Source organism: Amblyomma mixtum, chromosome 2 (assembly GCF_055824585.1).
Source record: "Amblyomma mixtum isolate Tamu chromosome 2, ASM5582458v1, whole genome shotgun sequence".
NCBI classification, from domain to species: Eukaryota; Metazoa; Arthropoda; class Arachnida; order Ixodida; family Ixodidae; genus Amblyomma; species Amblyomma mixtum.
The window spans coordinates 40,806,306-40,826,609 of record NC_143013.1 but is presented as its reverse complement, the minus strand read 5'-3'; the positions used below and the strand labels follow the sequence as shown (position 1 = coordinate 40,826,609).

Sequence of the window (20,304 nt, the reverse complement as noted above, 5' to 3'; positions counted from 1 at the left end):
CTTCATAGATTCCCCACCTGAATCCCGCACCAAGTTCTGCAAGATCTTCATCAAACTAAGCTGCATGCTCTGTACGGCAGATATGCTTGGACAATCTGAATATGCGTCTGTGGCGCTTAAAGGTGCAGTGAAGAGGAATCTGAACTCGTCTTTTTGCCGCGGGAACTCTATCTACACGCTCCGAGCATTCATAGAAACTTCGATTTATTGCCCTGTGTGGTCGATTTTCCTAATTAAATCGAATTAACGTCCAGCTCCCGCTTTTTATTTTTATTTTTTTAATTCTCTCCGTACGGTGGGCGGAGTCGACCAACGCGTGGAGTGCCTTTCACCCAGTCTCGTGGCGGCTTGCCGCTCTGCCATCGGCGGAGTAATACGTAGTAATCCGTAGTAGCAAATAGTCCGCGCGTATTTTTATTTCTGCGGGCTTATTTGCGGCTGTATTATTTGCAAATGAAACTATTTATTCACGAAAACCTAAAGAAAAAAAGCGAAAGCTTTGCTTTCGCTTTGCTTTGCGCTTTCACGGAGCTGGCTGAAAGGCACTCCAGGCTTTGGCCGACTCCGCCCACCGTTTGCGGGGAGAACTCAAAAAATAAAGGCGGGAGCCGGACGTTAATTCGATTTAATTAGGGAAATCGGCCCCACAGGGCAATAAGTCGTCGTTTCTAAGAATGCTTGGAATGTGTAGATCAAGATCCCGCGGCAAAAATACGAGTTCAGATTCCTCTTCACTGCACCTTTAATATGCCGCGAACATCGTATCATATCATCGCATTGTACACTGCTCCTTTCTTTCCTGCCCCAGAGTATCGAATGCGTCAGCAGGGCGCTCAGCAATGGGTTCCCCAGCAACTCTTGGGACTGCTGGAAGAATGGAGAGTTTGGACAGGTGAGCAGCACACTTCCTTGTGATATCGTTTACAAGACTCAGTCATTTGGCTTCGTTTCTGTTGTGCGTAGGTAGGGCGCCCATGTAATCACGACTGTACTAACAGCCGTTTAGTACTGTTGGTTTGATGCAAAAGAAGAATAAAACGCCAATAAAAGATTTATTGCGCACATAAGAAAATGAAATTGCAAAAAAAAAAAAAATTCCAGAAGGCCATGGCGTATGTTGCGAGTTTCAGCGCTATCATAAGTTCGCTTCGGGCCACCCATCCTTCGTGGCACAGTAATCGGCGGGTGTGTGATGTCCCACGCCCAGTCGCTACAGTGCTGCTACCAGATAAACCGACGAACCAAAGTAAAACTGGGGATCTTATAGGGTCTGCTGTCACGGAGCTAGATCAGGAGATTGCATCAGCTGTGGACCAAGGTCAAAAGTCAATCCACCCCTGCTCTGCATCTGCACCTGTGCGGACGCCGAATTTCGTGAAACCTACCGACGTTCCTTGTATAGCAAGCTCTGTACAACATATCTTTTGACAAAAAGCGTGGAGTCACAGTAAGCGAAGAGATATCACAGCGTAAAACACAAGTTCGCAAGTGCAAGGAAGTGGTAACGCTATCCTTGCCCCACACTTGTGAGAGAGAGAGAGAGAGAGAAATGCGCAGCCGAGCTCGCGATGTGACGCCACAAGTCTGCTTTAGCAGCATTGGTTTCACATTTTGATTTTAGATTCATCACCTTCCCGTCATGTCTTTGAATTTTATTTCACCATTGCTTTTTCGTTCCGGTGCTGAATGGGCTTCTGGTGGGCGAGGCTTCAGCGCAGTTCGCAAATGCAACTTACTCACCACTTTCACCTCGTTTGCTATCACGCTGGTCGTTTTAGATGGAACTGATAGCGTTCCCACAGGGCGTGAAATGTGACCGTTGCTTGGTCTTCCGGTGATGTCGGGATGGAAGAAGTGACCTGAACATTGATTAGCCTTAACTTTAGCCCGGATGTCAATTCGAAAGTGCTCATTTGTGCGCGTATGCTCTCAGCCTACTCGGCTGCAAGCTAATGTGCACACGTTTTCTCTTTATCCCGTCCGTCCAGACAATGAGCTGCATGCTCAGTTCGGATGTCATGGTGAGTGCCTTCCAGACAACCTTAGAAATCGTTCACGTTTGTTTTCTTATGAGGTTTCTTTAGTGTAGCGCTTACCTTGTAAGTCGCCTGCTTTCTTCTGCAGAAGTACCTTGGACAACACGAGAATGACGTGAAGACTCTTGTCGTAAGTTTATTTTCTGCATCTTCTTTCCTCTCTACTGCACTGAACATTATTTGCTACTGAATGCTTCTCGAAAGGAAATTCAGACACTTTAAACCGAAATACGCTGTCATGTGCCTTATTGGTGGCCTCTAGGGCACTGTTCAGCGCAGTGGAATTATCACCGCATCTTTAATTCTGAGCGCAGTTCATAAACGCAGCTTGCTCATCACTTTCACCTTGCTTGCTGGTCGATTTAGTTCAGCCTAAGCAACGTGTACCCTCCGCACTCACTCTTGACCGCTCCCCTCACTCCAACAAACTACCCCTCTCCCCTTTCTGCGCCACCTTATGTTAGCCATTGACCATTGCCGCTCGTATAGTTCCACTTATGCGGTAATTGCTTCCGGATCTAAAATATCAGGCAGGGAGGAACGAAGTTTGAATGTGCGTTTTTTTTTTTTCCCCCTGTTAGTGGTCGTGCTAGCGGACGCGAACTCAGTTTGAAATTTCCGTAGCTACGTAGTACCCACACGAACCACTCCACTTAAATGAGAAAGAAACAAAAACCGGTATTTGCAGCTCAATATTCTGCCTTCTGGTTCTACACACTGAGCGAATCTTTTTGTTAATGTCTTCTTTGTGTTGGCAAAAATAAAGTTAATGGAAGACATGAAAAATCAGGAATTCGTTGATGAGTTAAAATTCTCAGTACTCTGATTTCGAACCCGGAATAAAGAACCCCAGGTGGTCGAAATTCCCGGAGCCTCTCACTATGGCATTCCTCATAGCCTGTGTCGCTTTGGGACGTTAAACCCCCACAAACCAAAATGTTGTCCTCCCTTGTTCGTTAGTTCGAGCTTCCAGGGTAGCTTCAAGAGCACCTGCCATTAAACTTCTTAGAAACAATTCCCTTTGGCCCTTACTTTTAACAAAGGCTCCACGTTAACGCGTGAAATTGGCAGAGTCAGACACGGAAAGTGTGTTACCGACGAGTGTTGCGTTAATCGCCGAGAGAGGACGTCAAGCTATTCTGCCTTGGGATGAGCCAGCGATATGAGCTCAGCGCGTTTGGTTTCACCAGAGCTTTCGACCAGTCGGCGAAGATGGCTGAGCAAGCTGACGATGGGCGACGTCCTTCGATTTCAGCCGAGGAACTTGGTGCATATAAAATTAAAAATTGGTTTTTGTGGAAAGGAAGCTGCGCAGTAACTGTCTCAGGTATCTCGGTGGACACCCGAACAACGCCGTAAGGAAGGGAGGAAGGTGGGAGTGGATTAAGAAAGAGAGAAAAAGGCGCCGTAGTGAAGGGCTCCGGAATAATTTCGACCACCCGGGGATCTAACGCGCGCCCTAACATCGCACAGCACATGGGTGCCTTTGCGTTTCGTCTCCATCGAAACGCGGCCGTCGCGGCCGGCTTCGGGTCAGTGAAGTGCATTTTATGTATGCGGTCACTGATCCCAAATATCTGAAGATTATGGAAAAAATAAACTGAGTGTTTGATGGTCTCTACGTTTCAGAAATGCTTCCTCGACAACGCTCCGGAAGGCGACAAGAAACTACAACACGTAGTCTAGCAGCAATAAAAGGATTGTGCGCTTTGTCCTGCACGTAATTCTTATGCCGGCACTAGTATCTTAGCACGTATAGCAATTAACTATCGTTTTTTTTTTTTTTACATGTTGTTCATAACAACATATCATCCCGAGGGTCCCGTGACCGTCGGTCGTCGAAGCCTACCGAATTCTAAGGTGTCCCGAAGAACCCACCGATCGTACTCATCGCACTGTTCGGAGAAAATATATGGAAGCTATGCCTTGGATGGACATTAATTTATTAGCAGCAAAAATAAATTATACCACCTTTCTGGCTATCCATAATGTTTCTAGCTATGCTGATGCACCAAACGATGCATTCATAGCTGTGAAAATTTTATTTAAAGGTGGAACATTTCACCACGCCCCTCCATTGAAACTCGTGATGTCGATGCTAAAATGGACTCCGTGATCAGCGCTCAATGGTAAATGGCGGTGTAGCCTGAACTCAGGTATCCGTGGTGCATATCTCTTTCTTACGCACCCTATTCAGCTCACGAAAACGGAAAGCGGGGGCGACATCTTTTCTTTTTTTTTCTCTCGTTTGTAGAATCACCTTTTTTAAGTGAAACTAGTGCCTTTGTCTTTGCCTTGCTGTAACAGATAGAAGCCAACTTCAAATCGTCCTCTGTGTACCGTGAATACTGCATCGGCTTTTTCTCAGCTCCACTTTTTGCGGATCGAAGACTGTACGCAGTTTCCGGCACCCCACATCGAACCTGAAAATACCTTTCAGGCGCCGTTCATCACTTCAGTTCACAACAAATATTGTTCGGCCTAAAAAACATATTAGGGACTCAAGAAAGCCAATTCGATGGTTTTCCAAAGCAAAAAATGTAAAAGCTGGCAATTTTTTTACAACCACGTACAAAATTTCTTCCCAGTTTGTCAAAAAGTTAGAAACTGCAATGCCAAAACCAAAGAATTTGTGATATCAACACCACAGGGATCCCGGAATCATTATGTGGTTCGAAGATTCACAAGACACGAGAAATCCAGAAAAAAAAAACATATCACACGTCTTGGATAAGTCCTGCGGAACCTTTCGTGCCTCTCAGCGCAGCAAACAGCGCGCAAGCCGCGCATCGAAAAGCGATCGCAGCCGGCTACATACACCGCTTGAATGAGCAGGATACCCAGAGAGATTTGTGCTGCAGAGTTTCCCTTCATAACGCTATAGTGGTTGCACGTGGACGGATGTATGGATCGAAGAGAGGAGCGTTGCCAGCATGCTAGGCTTTTTCTTTTACTTTCTTGCTTTAATTTCATCGACGTCACTCCTAACCGACTTCAAACTCTGAGTGGGAGGGTGACCGCCGGGATCACCTGCAATCGCACGACCATCCCTTAACCGCTGTACCCCTGCGCCGGGAGTGGTACGAGGCCTCGCCGGGATTTATGGATATAAAGTAGAGAATTGTCTTAATGAAGTAACAGGAATTATTCCATTACGCTATCGCATCATACCCTTAAGGCGGAGTTTAAGTATGCCCTCCAATTTTTTTTTCACCTGCTTTATGATCTATTATCTTAAATGAATACCATATTAATATCCGATTGATGAACACCAGAAATTGAATACAAAACAATAACATCCCCTGCGCTTTTTGATTTCGGTGACTGTTGGGTTCCGTCACGAAGACACGGGACTTCGTGAGAGCGGCATAAGACGCTACTTCTTCCGTTTTTGAAGGGCCTTCTCGACTTTGTCGTAAAACTTGCGGATGCCATCGATCTCGTCGATGACCGTGTTCGTGATCATGTCGATGAAACTGAGCACGATGACCACGACCAGGCAGCCGCCGCCCAGAATCATCACGTTCTCCTTGATGTACCGGTTGGCCGCGTCCGTGCAGCTCTCCATGTGCACCCGGTACCAGGCATCGTGGTCGCTCAGGTTGAGCACGTCGCGGCCGCAGTACAGGCTGGCGGTCAGGTCGGCGCCCGTCCTCTCCGCCTCGCTCTTGTTCGTCTTGCAGCACGAGTAGGGCACCGAGCAGCGCTCGTAGCTCGGGTTCAGGAGCGTGCAGTTGAAGTACCTGCGGACACAAGTTTCCCAGCGCCGCTGCGCTCAACCACAGTGCGTCTCGCAGTGATTTGGTCAACGGCGACATCTGAGCCATAGTGGTGGTCATCGTTACCGTGAACGCGGGTACGCGTGTTTTTGGGGTCCATCACGTTTTCGGGACTCTCTCCAACCTATGCTCATGATAGAAGTTTCTCTTTGCCGCCACGGTGGCTCAGTGGTTATGGCGCTCGGCTGCTGACCCGAAAGACGGGTTCGATCCCGGCCGCGGCCGTCGAATTTCAATGGAAGCGAAATTCTAGAGGCCCGTGTAGTGTGCGATGTCAGTGCACGTTGAAGAACCGCAGGTGCCCGAAATTTGCGGAGCCCTTCACTACGGTGTCCCTCATAGCCTGAGTCGCTTTGGGACGTTAAAACCCCGTAAACCATAACCCAAAACTTTCTCTCTCTCAACAAAGAGGAAGCTGTCACTTGGAGACAATTATAGGCAGGCTCTTACTGAAACCTACATATACTAAACAAAATGCACCCTACGATATACGCGGACAAATGTCCGTGGTGCGACGAAAAACCCACTCTATATCACATCACTTGGGCCTGCCGAAACATAGACGCGGTCCCCAATATACAAAACCCCAGTGCAGAGCAATGGGGGACTCTGCTGTCCAGCGACCGCTGTGAAGACTAACAAGGTCTGGTGCAGCGAGCTCAACGGGCAGCAGTGGCCAGCGGAGCCCTGGACTGAGGGCAACCGGCCATTGATTAGAGGTGGACGACTTCGACAGAGAAGACTCCTGGGGATACAACCAAGGAGAGAACGACTCTGAGGGTGCCCCAAAAGCGCAGAAAAAAGCACTAGAGTAAGATAAAGTTGTCCCTTCCTTCTTTCCTTCCTTCTTTCCTTCCTTCCTTCCTTCCTCTCTCTCTCTCTCCTGCGTCATCTGCTGTAGAACAACATCATCTGATCCGTTTGTTTTTTGTGACACCAACGAACGTCGCTTGAACGTCGGTATATAATACTATAAGCGTCGAAAGAAACGCGCTCGCGTGTTCACTGTAATAGCAGTTACCACTGCACTGTCCCATTCAAACGTGATCCCTTTAGGCTTATATTTAACTCCACCTTTCACTCCGGCACGTACCCTGATATTCTTAAAAAGGCAAGGGTCTCTCCTGTGTTCAAGTGTGGGAATCCAGATCTGTTATAAAACTACCGGCCTGTATCAGTCCTATCTGCAATTAATACATTATTTGAGAAACTTATAACAAAACGAATGTTAGACTTTTTATTAAAATACAATCTCATTGTATCCAATCAGCACGGATTCCCAGCAAACAAATCAACAAGCACAGCCGTTACAGCCATTGTAAATAGTATATATAATAGTTTACAAAACAGAGAAACAGTTATTGGCATATTTTTGGACTTAAAGAAAGCTTTCGATACGGTTGATCATGAATTATTATTGATGAAATTAGCCTGCTATGGGTTCCGCGACGTAGCGTTAAACTTCTTTTAACGCTACGTCCCGCAATCTTTACATCTTCAGGCAGCAAAAACAAAGGTTCTATTAACTTAAGGATTGGTCAGAAAGACATTGATCAAGTCGAATCATGCCGATACCTAGGTGTCACGCTGGACTCGTCATTGCATTTTAAGGAGCACATCAGTAACGTCTGCAAGAAACTAAGCCATGCATGTTTTGTACTTTTTCAAGCCTGACAATACTTTCCCCTAAAAACGCTCAGAGCAATATACTTCGCAATTTTTCACTCTCATCTAACACACTGCGTTGAATCATGGGGCTATACCTATCCTTCATATCTAGAGCCACTCATCATTCTGCAGAAACGTGCTCTGCGCATTCTAACCTTTTCATCTTACAGAGAACACACTGCAGCACTATTTCCCGAACTCCAGATTATGCCATTCACAGTCGCACGGGATTACAAAACAGCTTGTGCTGTGCACAAAATTCTGTCAAGCAATAACCCGTTTCCCTCCACCATCTTTATACCCCCAAAAAGGTACACGAAGTGAGGATAATTATAATTTTAACTTACCCGCCGTTTACAACACATACAGTAGGCGATTGTTAACATATACTGGTACAAAAATCTGGAACGCTCTTCCAGTAATGGTTAAAAGAAGTCCAAATTTATCTCGCTTGGTAAAGGACATTATCTATAAAAATAACTTTCAATCTCTAGCAGAAATGTAGTCTACTAAAAAGTGTATTACTTGGTTTGTATAGAATGAGCTAATACTCTTTAATCTGTATTTATGTATTATTCAATGCTTGTAACGAACGTCCTCTGTTGTCTTTTCTTTCATTCATTGGTTGCATATGCTTGCTTCATTTAATTGTAGTTTTGTGTAACATCTTCTATTCATATAAAATGTACATTTTTTTCTTATATTGACGCCTGAGTACGCTATTTTTTGCACTTATTGCATGGACCCGAACTAGCAGCTTGCTAAGGGCCCAGATGCTTTTATCACCCTGTTTGTATAACCTTCATTCAAAGTGAATAAACTGAAACTGAAACTACTTCGACTGAATTGCTCTACCACAGTTTACATATACACTAGCGAGAAACTGAACAAATACTTTGGCATAGCTGGCCGCTTGGCTGCCGCATTTTTAGTGTCAGTATAGTTGGAAAGCAACTAAAAGGTTTATTAGACTCGTTCGTCCGATGCGCAGTCGATCACCTTCATGTTGATTCTATTTTTATACAAAAGCCATGAAACAGGAAGAGGGATGGGCAGAAAAAAACAAAGCACCGACATCACCGTCATGATCGTCACGATAGTGGAGTCCATTGCCTCAATCTTTTTTTTTTTTTTTGCATAACGTCCCTATTCCGTGGGCACAAGGGGAGTACGAGGTCTGTTAGAAAAGTATCCGACTTTATTTTTTTTTGCGAACACCTGATGGATATGAAACAAGCGCGCTTACAGCAGCCGACCTTGAACCCTCGTGCGCATGCACGAATTTTTTCCCGCCTGCCGATAGCGTCAGTCGCTGGGAAGCAGCGTTTGAGTGAGGCAGTGCGCAGTGCTCTCGTCGGTTTTTTGTTGCAAGGAAAATGGCGGAGCGAGAGGAGCAGCGCTACTACCTCAAATTTTGCCAGAAACTTGGCGATAGCCAAGTGGAAACCATTAGAAATGTTCACACGGCTTTCGGTGACGATGCTATGAGCAGCACACAGATTAAGCAATGGTGCAACTGGTTTAAAGACGGCCGCACATCTGTGGAGAGAGAGCCACGCTCCGGTCGGCCATCAGCATGCCGAAATGACCAGGTAATTGCCGAAGTGAACGCTGTGGTGATGCGGGACTGTTGTATGACTATCCGAGAAATTGCGGAAGAGGTGGACATCAGCAATTTTTCTGCACATTCCATTATCACCGAAGATTTGGCCATGGAGAGAGTTGCGGCGAAATTCGTGCCGAAGCTGCTGACGGTGGAGAAAAAGCAGCTTCATTTTGAAGTCTCACAGGAGATGCTGGATTCCACAAACAGTTACCCTGACTTCACCGACGCCGTAATCACTAGTGACGGGTCTTGGGTGTACGGGTAGGACCCGGAAACCAAATCCCAGTCGTCACAGAGGACGCATTCCACGTCACCAAGACCAAAGAAGGCCCGCCAAGTGCGCAGCAATGTCAAAGTGATGCTGACTGCTTTTTGACTCCCTCTGTGTGGCACACCACGAGTACGCACCCCACAGGATCAAAGAATGACTAAAGAGTACTACAGGGATGTCCTCCATCGCCTACGTGGTGCTGTGGGGCGCAAGAGACCGGAATTGAGGTCAACAAGAAATTGGCGCATCCGTCGCGGCATTGCTCCTGCACATTCCTCGAATTTGATTCACTTTTCTGGCGAAAAACCAGACTCCTGTAGTTCAACAGGCTCCTTACTCTCCTGATATGTCCCCCTACGACTTCTGGCTGTTTCCTAAAATCAAGAGGCCATTGAAAGGAGCGCGATTTCAGAAAAGAAAGGACATTATGGCTGCAACGACAGCAGAGCTAAATTCCATTCCGAAAAGGGCCTTTTCGGAATACTTCCAACAATGGCAGCACCGCTGGGAGATGTATATGGAGTCCCAAGGAGACTACTTTGAAGGTGATTAGGTTTCTAACGCTCCAGTTATGCCAGTTTTTTTTTTTTTTCGGCCAAAGGTCGGATACTTTTCTAACAGACCTCGTATATTACTCTTGCCTCTACTTGCCGTCCTCGACACGGCTCTGCGCAGGACAGCGTGGTCTGAAATGCAGCTACAGCGCAGCAGCAGCGTGCGCATGTTCTTTCACTTCATGTTCCGGCGTTAATGCTTCCGTATGCTAACCGATAGTTCTGAGGCTGGATTGCCCGCTCAGAGGCAGTTCCTTTTTGCTGCGCCTCTCTATCTAGGTTACACATACGCCAATGCCAGGCATCCCAGAAAACTGCAAAGCGTTAAACAAAACGGGACAGCGGAGGCTGCGTACATGTTGAGCTCCCAGTCCCTGAAGCTGCGCTCCGTCACGCCACAGCATTTCAGCTTGCGCTGTACCGCGTCTATAAGTCTCTCAGATTCCGTGGTGTCGCGGTAGTGGACAATCAGCGACGTGGTGATCGTCTTATCTATCACCTTCTTGATTCCACCTGCGAAGAATGAACGGAAACACAGAGGTCAACTAAGAAGAGGCGGCTAGATCACTCAGTCCTTTAACGCCTTTCCTTAACGGTCGCGACGCTTAAGACATTGCAAGGCCGCTACACACTAAACAGGAAGGAGTAAAGAGACAGTAAGTTGTCCTCTAGGCTGCTCCCTTTTATAAAAGGATGTGCGCAAGAAAAAAGCTCATTCTCTTTTAAAAACTCCCACATAGGCGTATCTGCGTTTAAAGTGTATGGTTAGCGCTGGGCGCTTGCATCGCACCCGCGGAGCGAGAAAAAAGGAAAGGTTTTTCGTCAGGCTTCCAGCAGCGAAGCAGATAACCCCGGCTTATGGGAAGACGTGAGTGCAGCTTTGGTAGCTGAGTGTGAAGCTTCCGGTACTTCTGTGTGTTTTTGTTTGTTTTAAAGTTCAGCTCCCTCATTCTCCGTGGGTCGTCAGTGCATCCTCTGCAAGACTGTCTGCTAAGCGCCCTACGCCAAGACAACGCGCAGCTCGATGTAGCGAGGTGAAGGAAAAGAGCCTGATCTTTGCTGACATCTTCGTTCCACGACTGTTTGCCTGCACATAAAACGAAGAGTAAGCTAGTGGCATCTGCTTTTGCCAAGATAGGTAGTGGGGGTAGTTGTTAACAGTTGATAATAAGCAAGCGCCAAAAAGCTGTCCAAGTATTTGAGCACACCACTGTCCTGTGGACCGGTGTTTACCAGCGCTCGTCACGCGCCTAATATTTTCTTCCCTTCTTTCACTCTTCTTTCGTTCCGTTCTTACTTTCCAGCTCCTACCTGCACGCGGCAGTCACAGCGGCTCCATTACACCTTTCGGCTAGCGGCATCTGCTTTTGCCAAGATAGGTAGTGGGGGTAGTTGTTAACAGTTGATAATAAGCAAGCGCCAAAAAGCTGTCCAAGTATTTGAGCACACCACTGTCCTGTGGACCGGTGTTTACCAGCGTTCGTCACGCGCCTAATATTTTCTTCCCTTCTTTCACTCTTCTTTCGTTCCGTTCTCACTATCCAGCTCCTACCTGCACGCGGCAGTCACAGCGGCTCCATTACACCTTTCGGCTAGCGGCATCTGCTTTTGCCAAGATAGGTAGTGGGGGTAGTTGTTAACAGTTGATAATAAGCAAGCGCCAAAAAGCTGTCCAAGTATTTGAGCACACCACTGTCCTGTGGACCGGTGTTTACCAGCGTTCGTCACGCGCCTAATATTTTCTTCCCTTCTTTCACTCTTCTTTCGTTCCGTTCTCACTATCCAGCTCCTACCTGCACGCGGCAGTCACAGCGGCTCCATTACACCTTTCGGCTAGCGGCATCTGCTTTTGCCAAGATAGGTAGTGGGGGTAGTTGTTAACAGTTGATAATAAGCAAGCGCCAAAAAGCTGTCCAAGTATTTGAGCACACCACTGTCCTGTGGACCGGTGTTTACCAGCGTTCGTCACGCGCCTAATATTTTCTTCCCTTCTTTCACTCTTCTTTCGTTCCGTTCTCACTATCCAGCTCCTACCTGCACGCGGCAGTCACAGCGGCTCCATTACACCTTTCGGCTAGCGGCATCTGCTTTTGCCAAGATAGGTAGTGGGGGTAGTTGTTAACAGTTGATAATAAGCAAGCGCCAAAAAGCTGTCCAAGTATTTGAGCACACCACTGTCCTGTGGACCGGTGTTTACCAGCGTTCGTCACGCGCCTAATATTTTCTTCCCTTCTTTCACTATTCTTTCGTTCCGTTCTCACTATCCAGCTCCTACCTGCACGCGGCAGTCACAGCGGCTCCATTACACCTTTCGGCTAGCGGCATCTGCTTTTGCCAAGATAGGTAGTGGGGGTAGTTGTTAACAGTTGATAATAAGCAAGCGCCAAAAAGCTGTCCAAGTATTTGAGCACACCACTGTCCTGTGGACCGGTGTTTACCAGCGTTCGTCACGCGCCTAATATTTTCTTCCCTTCTTTCACTCTTCTTTCGTTCCGTTCTCACTATCCAGCTCCTACCTGCACGCGGCAGTCACAGCGGCTCCATTACACCTTTCGGCTAGCGGCATCTGCTTTTGCCAAGATAGGTAGTGGGGGTAGTTGTTAACAGTTGATAATAAGCAAGCGCCAAAAAGCTGTCCAAGTATTTGAGCACACCACTGTCCTGTGGACCGGTGTTTACCAGCGTTCGTCACGCGCCTAATATTTTCTTCCCTTCTTTCACTCTTCTTTCGTTCCGTTCTTACTTTCCAGCTCCTACCTCCACGCGGCAGTCACAGCGGCTCCATTACACCTTTCGGCTAGCGGCATCTGCTTTTGCCAAGATAGGTAGTGGGGGTAGTTGTTAACAGTTGATAATAAGCAAGCGCCAAAAAGCTGTCCAAGTATTTGAGCACACCACTGTCCTGTGGACCGGTGTTTACCAGCGTTCGTCACGCGCCTAATATTTTCTTCCCTTCTTTCACTCTTCTTTCGTTCCGTTCTTACTTTCCAGCTCCAACCTGCACGCGGCAGTCACAGCGGCTCCATTACACCTTTCGGCTAGCGGCATCTGCTTTTGCCAAGATAGGTAGTGGGGGTAGTTGTTAACAGTTGATAATAAGCAAGCGCCAAAAAGCTGTCCAAGTATTTGAGCACACCACTGTCCTGTGGACCGGTGTTTACCAGCGTTCGTCACGCGCCTAATATTTTCTTCCCTTCTTTCACTCTTCTTTCGTTCCGTTCTCACTATCCAGCTCCTACCTCCACGCGGCAGTCACAGCGGCTCCATTACACCTTTCGGCTAGCGGCATCTGCTTTTGCCAAGATAGGTAGTGGGGGTAGTTGTTAACAGTTGATAATAAGCAAGCGCCAAAAAGCTGTCCAAGTATTTGAGCACACCACTGTCCTGTGGACCGGTGTTTACCAGCGTTCGTCACGCGCCTAATATTTTCTTCCCTTCTTTCACTCTTCTTTCGTTCCGTTCTCACTATCCAGCTCCTACCTCCACGCGGCAGTCACAGCGGCTCCATTACACCTTTCGGCTAGCGGCATCTGCTTTTGCCAAGATAGGTAGTGGGGGTAGTTGTTAACAGTTGATAATAAGCAAGCGCCAAAAAGCTGTCCAAGTATTTGAGCACACCACTGTCCTGTGGACCGGTGTTTACCAGCGTTCGTCACGCGCCTAATATTTTCTTCCCTTCTTTCACTCTTCTTTCGTTCCGTTCTTACTTTCCAGCTCCTACCTGCACGCGGCAGTCACAGCGGCTCCATTACACCTTTCGGCTAGCGGCATCTGCTTTTGCCAAGATAGGTAGTGGGGGTAGTTGTTAACAGTTGATAATAAGCAAGCGCCAAAAAGCTGTCCAAGTATTTGAGCACACCACTGTCCTGTGGACCGGTGTTTACCAGCGTTCGTCACGCGCCTAATATTTTCTTCCCTTCTTTCACTCTTCTTTCGTTCCGTTCTCACTATCCAGCTCCTACCTCCACGCGGCAGTCACAGCGGCTCCATTACACCTTTCGGCTAGCGGCATCTGCTTTTGCCAAGATAGGTAGTGGGGGTAGTTGTTAACAGTTGATAATAAGCAAGCGCCAAAAAGCTGTCCAAGTATTTGAGCACACCACTGTCCTGTGGACCGGTGTTTACCAGCGTTCGTCACGCGCCTAATATTTTCTTCCCTTCTTTCACTCTTCTTTCGTTCCGTTCTCACTATCCAGCTCCTACCTGCACGCGGCAGTCACAGCGGCTCCATTACACCTTTCGGCTAGCGGCATCTGCTTTTGCCAAGATAGGTAGTGGGGGTAGTTGTTAACAGTTGATAATAAGCAAGCGCCAAAAAGCTGTCCAAGTATTTGAGCACACCACTGTCCTGTGGACCGGTGTTTACCAGCGTTCGTCACGCGCCTAATATTTTCTTCCCTTCTTTCACTCTTCTTTCGTTCCGTTCTCACTATCCAGCTCCTACCTGCACGCGGCAGTCACAGCGGCTCCATTACACCTTTCGGCTAGCGGCATCTGCTTTTGCCAAGATAGGTAGTGGGGGTAGTTGTTAACAGTTGATAATAAGCAAGCGCCAAAAAGCTGTCCAAGTATTTGAGCACACCACTGTCCTGTGGACCGGTGTTTACCAGCGTTCGTCACGCGCCTAATATTTTCTTCCCTTCTTTCACTCTTCTTTCGTTCCGTTCTCACTATCCAGCTCCTACCTCCACGCGGCAGTCACAGCGGCTCCATTACACCTTTCGGCTAGCGGCATCTGCTTTTGCCAAGATAGGTAGTGGGGGTAGTTGTTAACAGTTGATAATAAGCAAGCGCCAAAAAGCTGTCCAAGTATTTGAGCACACCACTGTCCTGTGGACCGGTGTTTACCAGCGTTCGTCACGCGCCTAATATTTTCTTCCCTTCTTTCACTCTTCTTTCGTTCCGTTCTCACTATCCAGCTCCTACCTGCACGCGGCAGTCACAGCGGCTCCATTACACCTTTCGGCTAGCGGCATCTGCTTTTGCCAAGATAGGTAGTGGGGGTAGTTGTTAACAGTTGATAATAAGCAAGTGCCAAAAAGCTGTCCAAGTATTTAAGCACACCACTGTCCTGTGGACCGGTGTTTACCAGCGTTCGTCACGCGCCTAATATTTTCTTCCCTTCTTTCACTCTTCTTTCGTTCCGTTCTCACTATCCAGCTCCTACCTGCACGCGGCAGTCACAGCGGCTCCATTACACCTTTCGGCTAGCGGCATCTGCTTTTGCCAAGATAGGTAGTGGGGGTAGTTGTTAACAGTTGATAATAAGCAAGCGCCAAAAAGCTGTCCAAGTATTTGAGCACACCACTGTCCTGTGAACCGGTGTTTACCAGCGTTCGTCACGCGCCTAATATTTTCTTCCCTTCTTTCACTCTTCTTTCGTTCCGTTCTCACTATCCAGCTCCTACCTGCACGCGGCAGTCACAGCGGCTCCATTACACCTTTCGGCTAGCGGCATCTGCTTTTGCCAAGATAGGTAGTGGGGGTAGTTGTTAACAGTTGATAATAAGCAAGCGCCAAAAAGCTGTCCAAGTATTTGAGCACACCACTGTCCTGTGGACCGGTGTTTACCAGCGTTCGTCACGCGCCTAATATTTTCTTCCCTTCTTTCACTCTTCTTTCGTTCCGTTCTCACTATCCAGCTCCTACCTGCACGCGGCAGTCACAGCGGCTCCATTACACCTTTCGGCTAGCGGCATCTGCTTTTGTCAAGATAGGTAGTGGGGGTAGTTGTTAACAGTTGATAATAAGCAAGCGCCAAAAAGCTGCCCAAGTATTTGAGCACACCACTGTCCTGTGGACCGGTGTTTACCAGCGTTCGTCACGCGCCTAATATTTTCTTCCCTTCTTTCACTCTTCTTTCGTTCCGTTCTCACTATCCAGCTCCTACCTGCACGCGGCAGTCACAGCGGCTCCATTACACCTTTCGGCTAGCGGCATCTGCTTTTGCCAAGATAGGTAGTGGGGGTAGTTGTTAACAGTTGATAATAAGCAAGCGCCAAAAAGCTGTCCAAGTATTTGAGCACACCACTGTCCTGTGGACCGGTGTTTACCAGCGTTCGTCACGCGCCTAATATTTTCTTCCCTTCTTTCACTCTTCTTTCGTTCCGTTCTCACTATCCAGCTCCTACCTGCACGCGGCAGTCACAGCGGCTCCATTACACCTTTCGGCTAGCGGCATCTGCTTTTGCCAAGATAGGTAGTGGGGGTAGTTGTTAACAGTTGATAATAAGCAAGCGCCAAAAAGCTGTCCAAGTATTTGAGCACACCACTGTCCTGTGGACCGGTGTTTACCAGCGTTCGTCACGCGCCTAATATTTTCTTCCCTTCTTTCACTCTTCTTTCGTTCCGTTCTTACTTTCCAGCTCCTACCTGCACGCGGCAGTCACAGCGGCTCCATTACACCTTTCGGCTAGCGGCATCTGCTTTTGCCAAGATAGGTAGTGGGGGTAGTTGTTAACAGTTGATAATAAGCAAGCGCCAAAAAGCTGTCCAAGTATTTGAGCACACCACTGTCCTGTGGACCGGTGTTTACCAGCGTTCGTCACGCGCCTAATATTTTCTTCCCTTCTTTCACTCTTCTTTCGTTCCGTTCTTACTTTCCAGCTCCTACCTGCACGCGGCAGTCACAGCGGCTCCATTACACCTTTCGGCTAGCGGCATCTGCTTTTGCCAAGATAAGTAGGGGGGGGGTAGTTGTTAACAGTTGATAATAAGCAAGCGCCAAAAAGCTGTCCAAGTATTTGAGCACACCACTGCCCTGTGGACCGGTGTTTACCAGCGTTCGTCACGCGCCTAATATTTTCTTCCCTTTTTTTCACTCTTCTTTCGTTCCGTTCTCACTCTCCAGCTCCACCTGCACGCGGCAGTCACAGCGGCTCCATTACACCTTTCGGTTGGGTAGAGTGACCTTCATGCCGAGCTGAGTCATCGCGACTGCACGGGGTAGGCTTCGCAGCCCGACCCGCTTGGCAGAGTACATGTAAATACACGCTGTCCAGTCGAAAGGCGGGTTAGCCAAAGTGGTGAGGAGAAATGGAAACCAGTCTTGTACCGGCACCGTCCGGTCTCCTTGGGCGCCTCTTCGCGCTCTCTGATTGTCTTGCTCGACACTAGATGTCGCTGCGGACTTGTCTTGCTCGCAGTGAGTTGGTGCAAACGAGCTTCGCCGAATTGGGAAGACATCGTTTAGCCTGACGCCTGACTACTTTCGGGTTCAACGAAACAAGACTACGTAAACAGTATCATCACACATGAGTGGAGAAACTTCCAAATAAGCTTAAGGCTCACTCTTTACCTCTGCCAAAGTTTACACGGAGATGAAGGGAGGACACGTGTGCGAGCGCATCGTAAAAACGCGTCGAGAGACCGAAGCGCGTCTCGTGTATGCGCAGCCCCTATGGTGACGTGGCGCTCACCGGGCACGTAGAAGACGACCACGCCGAAGACGAGGTGGGCCGCGATCATGCCGGTGAGTGCGAGCGAGTACAGCTGCAGCAGGCAGCGGTTCTCGCGCAATGCACCCACGCAGCCACAAAAGGAGACGGTGAAAAGCGAGGCGCCCGCGACGGATATGATGACCTCAATGCGCATGATGAGGGATGTGGACGAGTCGATGTCGCTTAGCACGTCCGGTTCTTCGTCAGCCTCCAGGCCATTCATGTACAGCACCCCGCCGACTGCCATCAGCAGGATGCCCAAGAACCACAGCGCCAGGTTGAGCAGCAGAAGCGGATAGCGCACCTGCGGGGCCGGCTCGAGTAATCACCGAAGAAGTACACACACAGATTGCTATATGTGGTCCTGCCAAAAGATGCAACATCCAGCCTGAGCGGCGACGAGGATCGAGTTACCAGCCCACCTCTAGACGAGGATCTGTACCTTGGATGAGAAGCCAGTTCGATCCTCATTCAAGGATCAAAAGACGGGGAATCTGGTGTCACTTCTACTAACATCTCGTTTCCATCAGAGAAGCGGAAGATAGGGACAGTAGTTCCCATAAATAAGACCAAACACCTTTTTCGGGCTCGAAAAAGGTCATTGGTCCAAGCGGTCCAAGCGGTTGGTCCAAAGGTCATTGGTCCAAGCGCTCCTGAAGCAGCTAAAGATGACATCCTAACAGCCTCAAGAGGTCCGCGGGCACATACTGGTAGGGCTGCAGCATCCTCAAAAGCAGTCGCTCCTCCTTAGTTCAACTTGTCCTACACGGCTCATGTCTCCTTAGACACCACTGACTTTGTGCCAGACTTGAATGCGGGCGTTTTCAGTGAAAAATTCTCTCAGACAGCCACCGCCCTCAGAAATTGGATCGGATCCATCATTCCAGCCACGCTGCTACCGGCCCTTCTAAAGTCGAAACACCTGTACCACGAGCTTCGTTTCGCTACCTGTGGAGGGCTTATGTCCTAACCGAATTTCTATTCCCAGCAGCATTCGAAGCAAACGTTGCAATGTCTGAAACCAGTACGTGCGTCCATTAATTAAAGCAGTAGTCTTGGAAATGTATGCGGTGCCCGCAAGCACCTAACTAAACGTTTCACACAGCAGGTGATGTCGCTTGAAAGATGATGCAAATTTCCTGCGAGCGTCACAGAGAAGCGGATCGATAATGCTCTTCAAGACGAAGCAGACTGATATTTTGCTGAAATGCTACATTTCACACTTCACAGTGTTCTCTTTTTCTTTAAGTTCCCGTACATTTTTCGAAGATGACCCGGTTAGCGGCCTGAGAGACATTTTCGAAAATAACCTCGCCCCATAAAAAATAAGTAAGTAGGCTGAAAACCCCAAACAGTAAATTCAGAGCCCTGCGTAACGCACGTTAGAAATTTGTGGATTTAGGCATTTAACACCACATGTGAGAAAAACTTGCGTATTTTGTATAAGGACCATAGTAAAAAAGAGTCCAGAATTTTCCGAGTTGTTCCGCGTAAATGTAAAGAGTGAACATTTTGCGGAGATAAGACGAAGCATAATTTTGGAGGAGAGCACAATGCTTTAGAACGAAGCTGTTATTTTTAGCATACAGGCAGTTCGACACAAGCAGACAAGGCACCAATTCAGACGGGCGCCTATAGTCTGAGTCACCCTTCTGTAAAGCACTCCAGCAGTGTACTCCACGCCGTAAAAACTAAAATTAGAAAGCCGCCCATGGTTTCAGAGCAACGTCCTTGTGATCACCTTGATTGCAAGCCTGTCGGGCTCTAATTACGCGCAAAAGCTGCCTCTAAATCGTGGAAGCTGTGACAAGGGGTCGATTTTTTGGCCAGAAATTGCAGTGCTTGAGCGCTCTACACATGGTTGACGCGGAGTGTACACGTCTTCTTTTGTTCGCTTGGCTCCACTCTGTTTCGTGCGAAGAAAAGTTACAGTTACAGCGCTTCCATTGCCAAGCTCACCCTGAACAGACCCATCTCAGATGTGATATTGTCGAAGACGCAAGCACACCGCAAATGGTCCTCACTGGCAAGCAGGAGGTGAACACTAGATATTTAGGATCTTTGGGGGGTTTTAGAATCTTTAGGGAGTTTTCAGTAACGAAACACGAAGGCGACGCTGTTTATCGCGTACAGGGTCCTGCGTGCAGCTATTCTTCTAACAAAACAGGAGATTCACATCAAACGACTGAAACGTGAAAAGGCGGTCCGGAGCCCGCTCGCTTTACACGATGCCTCCAGTACGAGAACGTCCGAACTATTCTGTCTGGTTCTAACTTAATTCTTGGCGTCCTGCAGCCACCGTACATTCAGTGATATTTCGAACAGACAAACGCTCCCTAAAATGACTAAAATTGGGCATCAAGCGACCAGATTTGCGATTCTGCGATGACGCGCTTAGGTCATCCACGCGTCCGGAACTGGTTGACAAGATTTGGATCTTCGTGCCATGCCGCGAGTTACTGTTGTAATGGACGTGTCCATCTTTACCATTGGATTGACGTCGAGCAGGGACGCCTCCTCGTCCGGTTGCCGCCCCCCTTTGGCGGCGGGGGGCTTCTTGGGCTTGACGCTGCCCCCTTCCTTCTTGACCTTCTTCTTGGGCGAAGACCGCGGAGGAGAAGGGGCCTTCCTCTTGACCGACTGGACAGTGTCAGACTGCTGCATGGATGACTGATGGGCGCTGGGGACCATCGGCCTGCGCACCGGAGGCGAATCGTCAACGATCTCTATGGGCGGCATTCTCCTCGGCTTCGGCGGCTCCTGGTTGAAAAACGGGTGCGGCGGGGTACGCATAGCGACGGACGGCTCTTCTCTGCTCTTCTCAGCTCGCGCTTGGCGCGCGTCCACGAGGCCGGCACGGCAAGACTGGATCGGATTTGGGCAATGAGCCGATTTGACGGCGCCAAAGCAAAACGTTGATACGTCCCTGATGGTAATTGTAGCAGCGATTT

At 48.4% G+C, this 20,304-nt stretch overlaps 1 protein-coding gene across 1 annotated transcript; it reads right to left on the bottom strand.

Annotated features, from left to right (window-relative positions):
- Positions 1 to 5,412: 5,412 nt before the first annotated feature.
- LOC149359097 (tetraspanin-33-like) lies at positions 5,413 to 20,092 on the bottom strand. Its single transcript, XM_089568974.1, has 4 exons — positions 19,841 to 20,092; positions 17,333 to 17,657; positions 10,271 to 10,427; positions 5,413 to 5,779 (listed from the first exon to the last, which is right to left on the bottom strand). Exons 1-4 carry the CDS (start codon positions 20,090 to 20,092, stop codon positions 5,413 to 5,415), a joined length of 1,101 nt encoding a protein of 366 aa, XP_089425100.1.
- Between the last annotated feature and the right edge of the window lie 212 nt (positions 20,093 to 20,304).

What these genes read in the sequence shown, in the direction of transcription:
- LOC149359097 (XM_089568974.1), bottom strand. Translation starts at nt 20,092, where the DNA reads ATGCCGCCCATAGAGATCGTTGACGATTCGCCTCCGGTGCGCAGGCCG. An exon ending in TGCTCGACGTCAATCCAATG is followed by an intron (nt 17,658 to 19,840) that starts GTAAAGATGGAC and finishes CCGGCCCCGCAG; the next exon opens with GTGCGCTATCCGCTTCTGCT. An exon ending in AGGGACTGGGAGCTCAACAT is followed by an intron (nt 5,780 to 10,270) that starts GTACGCAGCCTC and finishes TTGTGTCCGCAG; the next exon opens with GTACTTCAACTGCACGCTCC.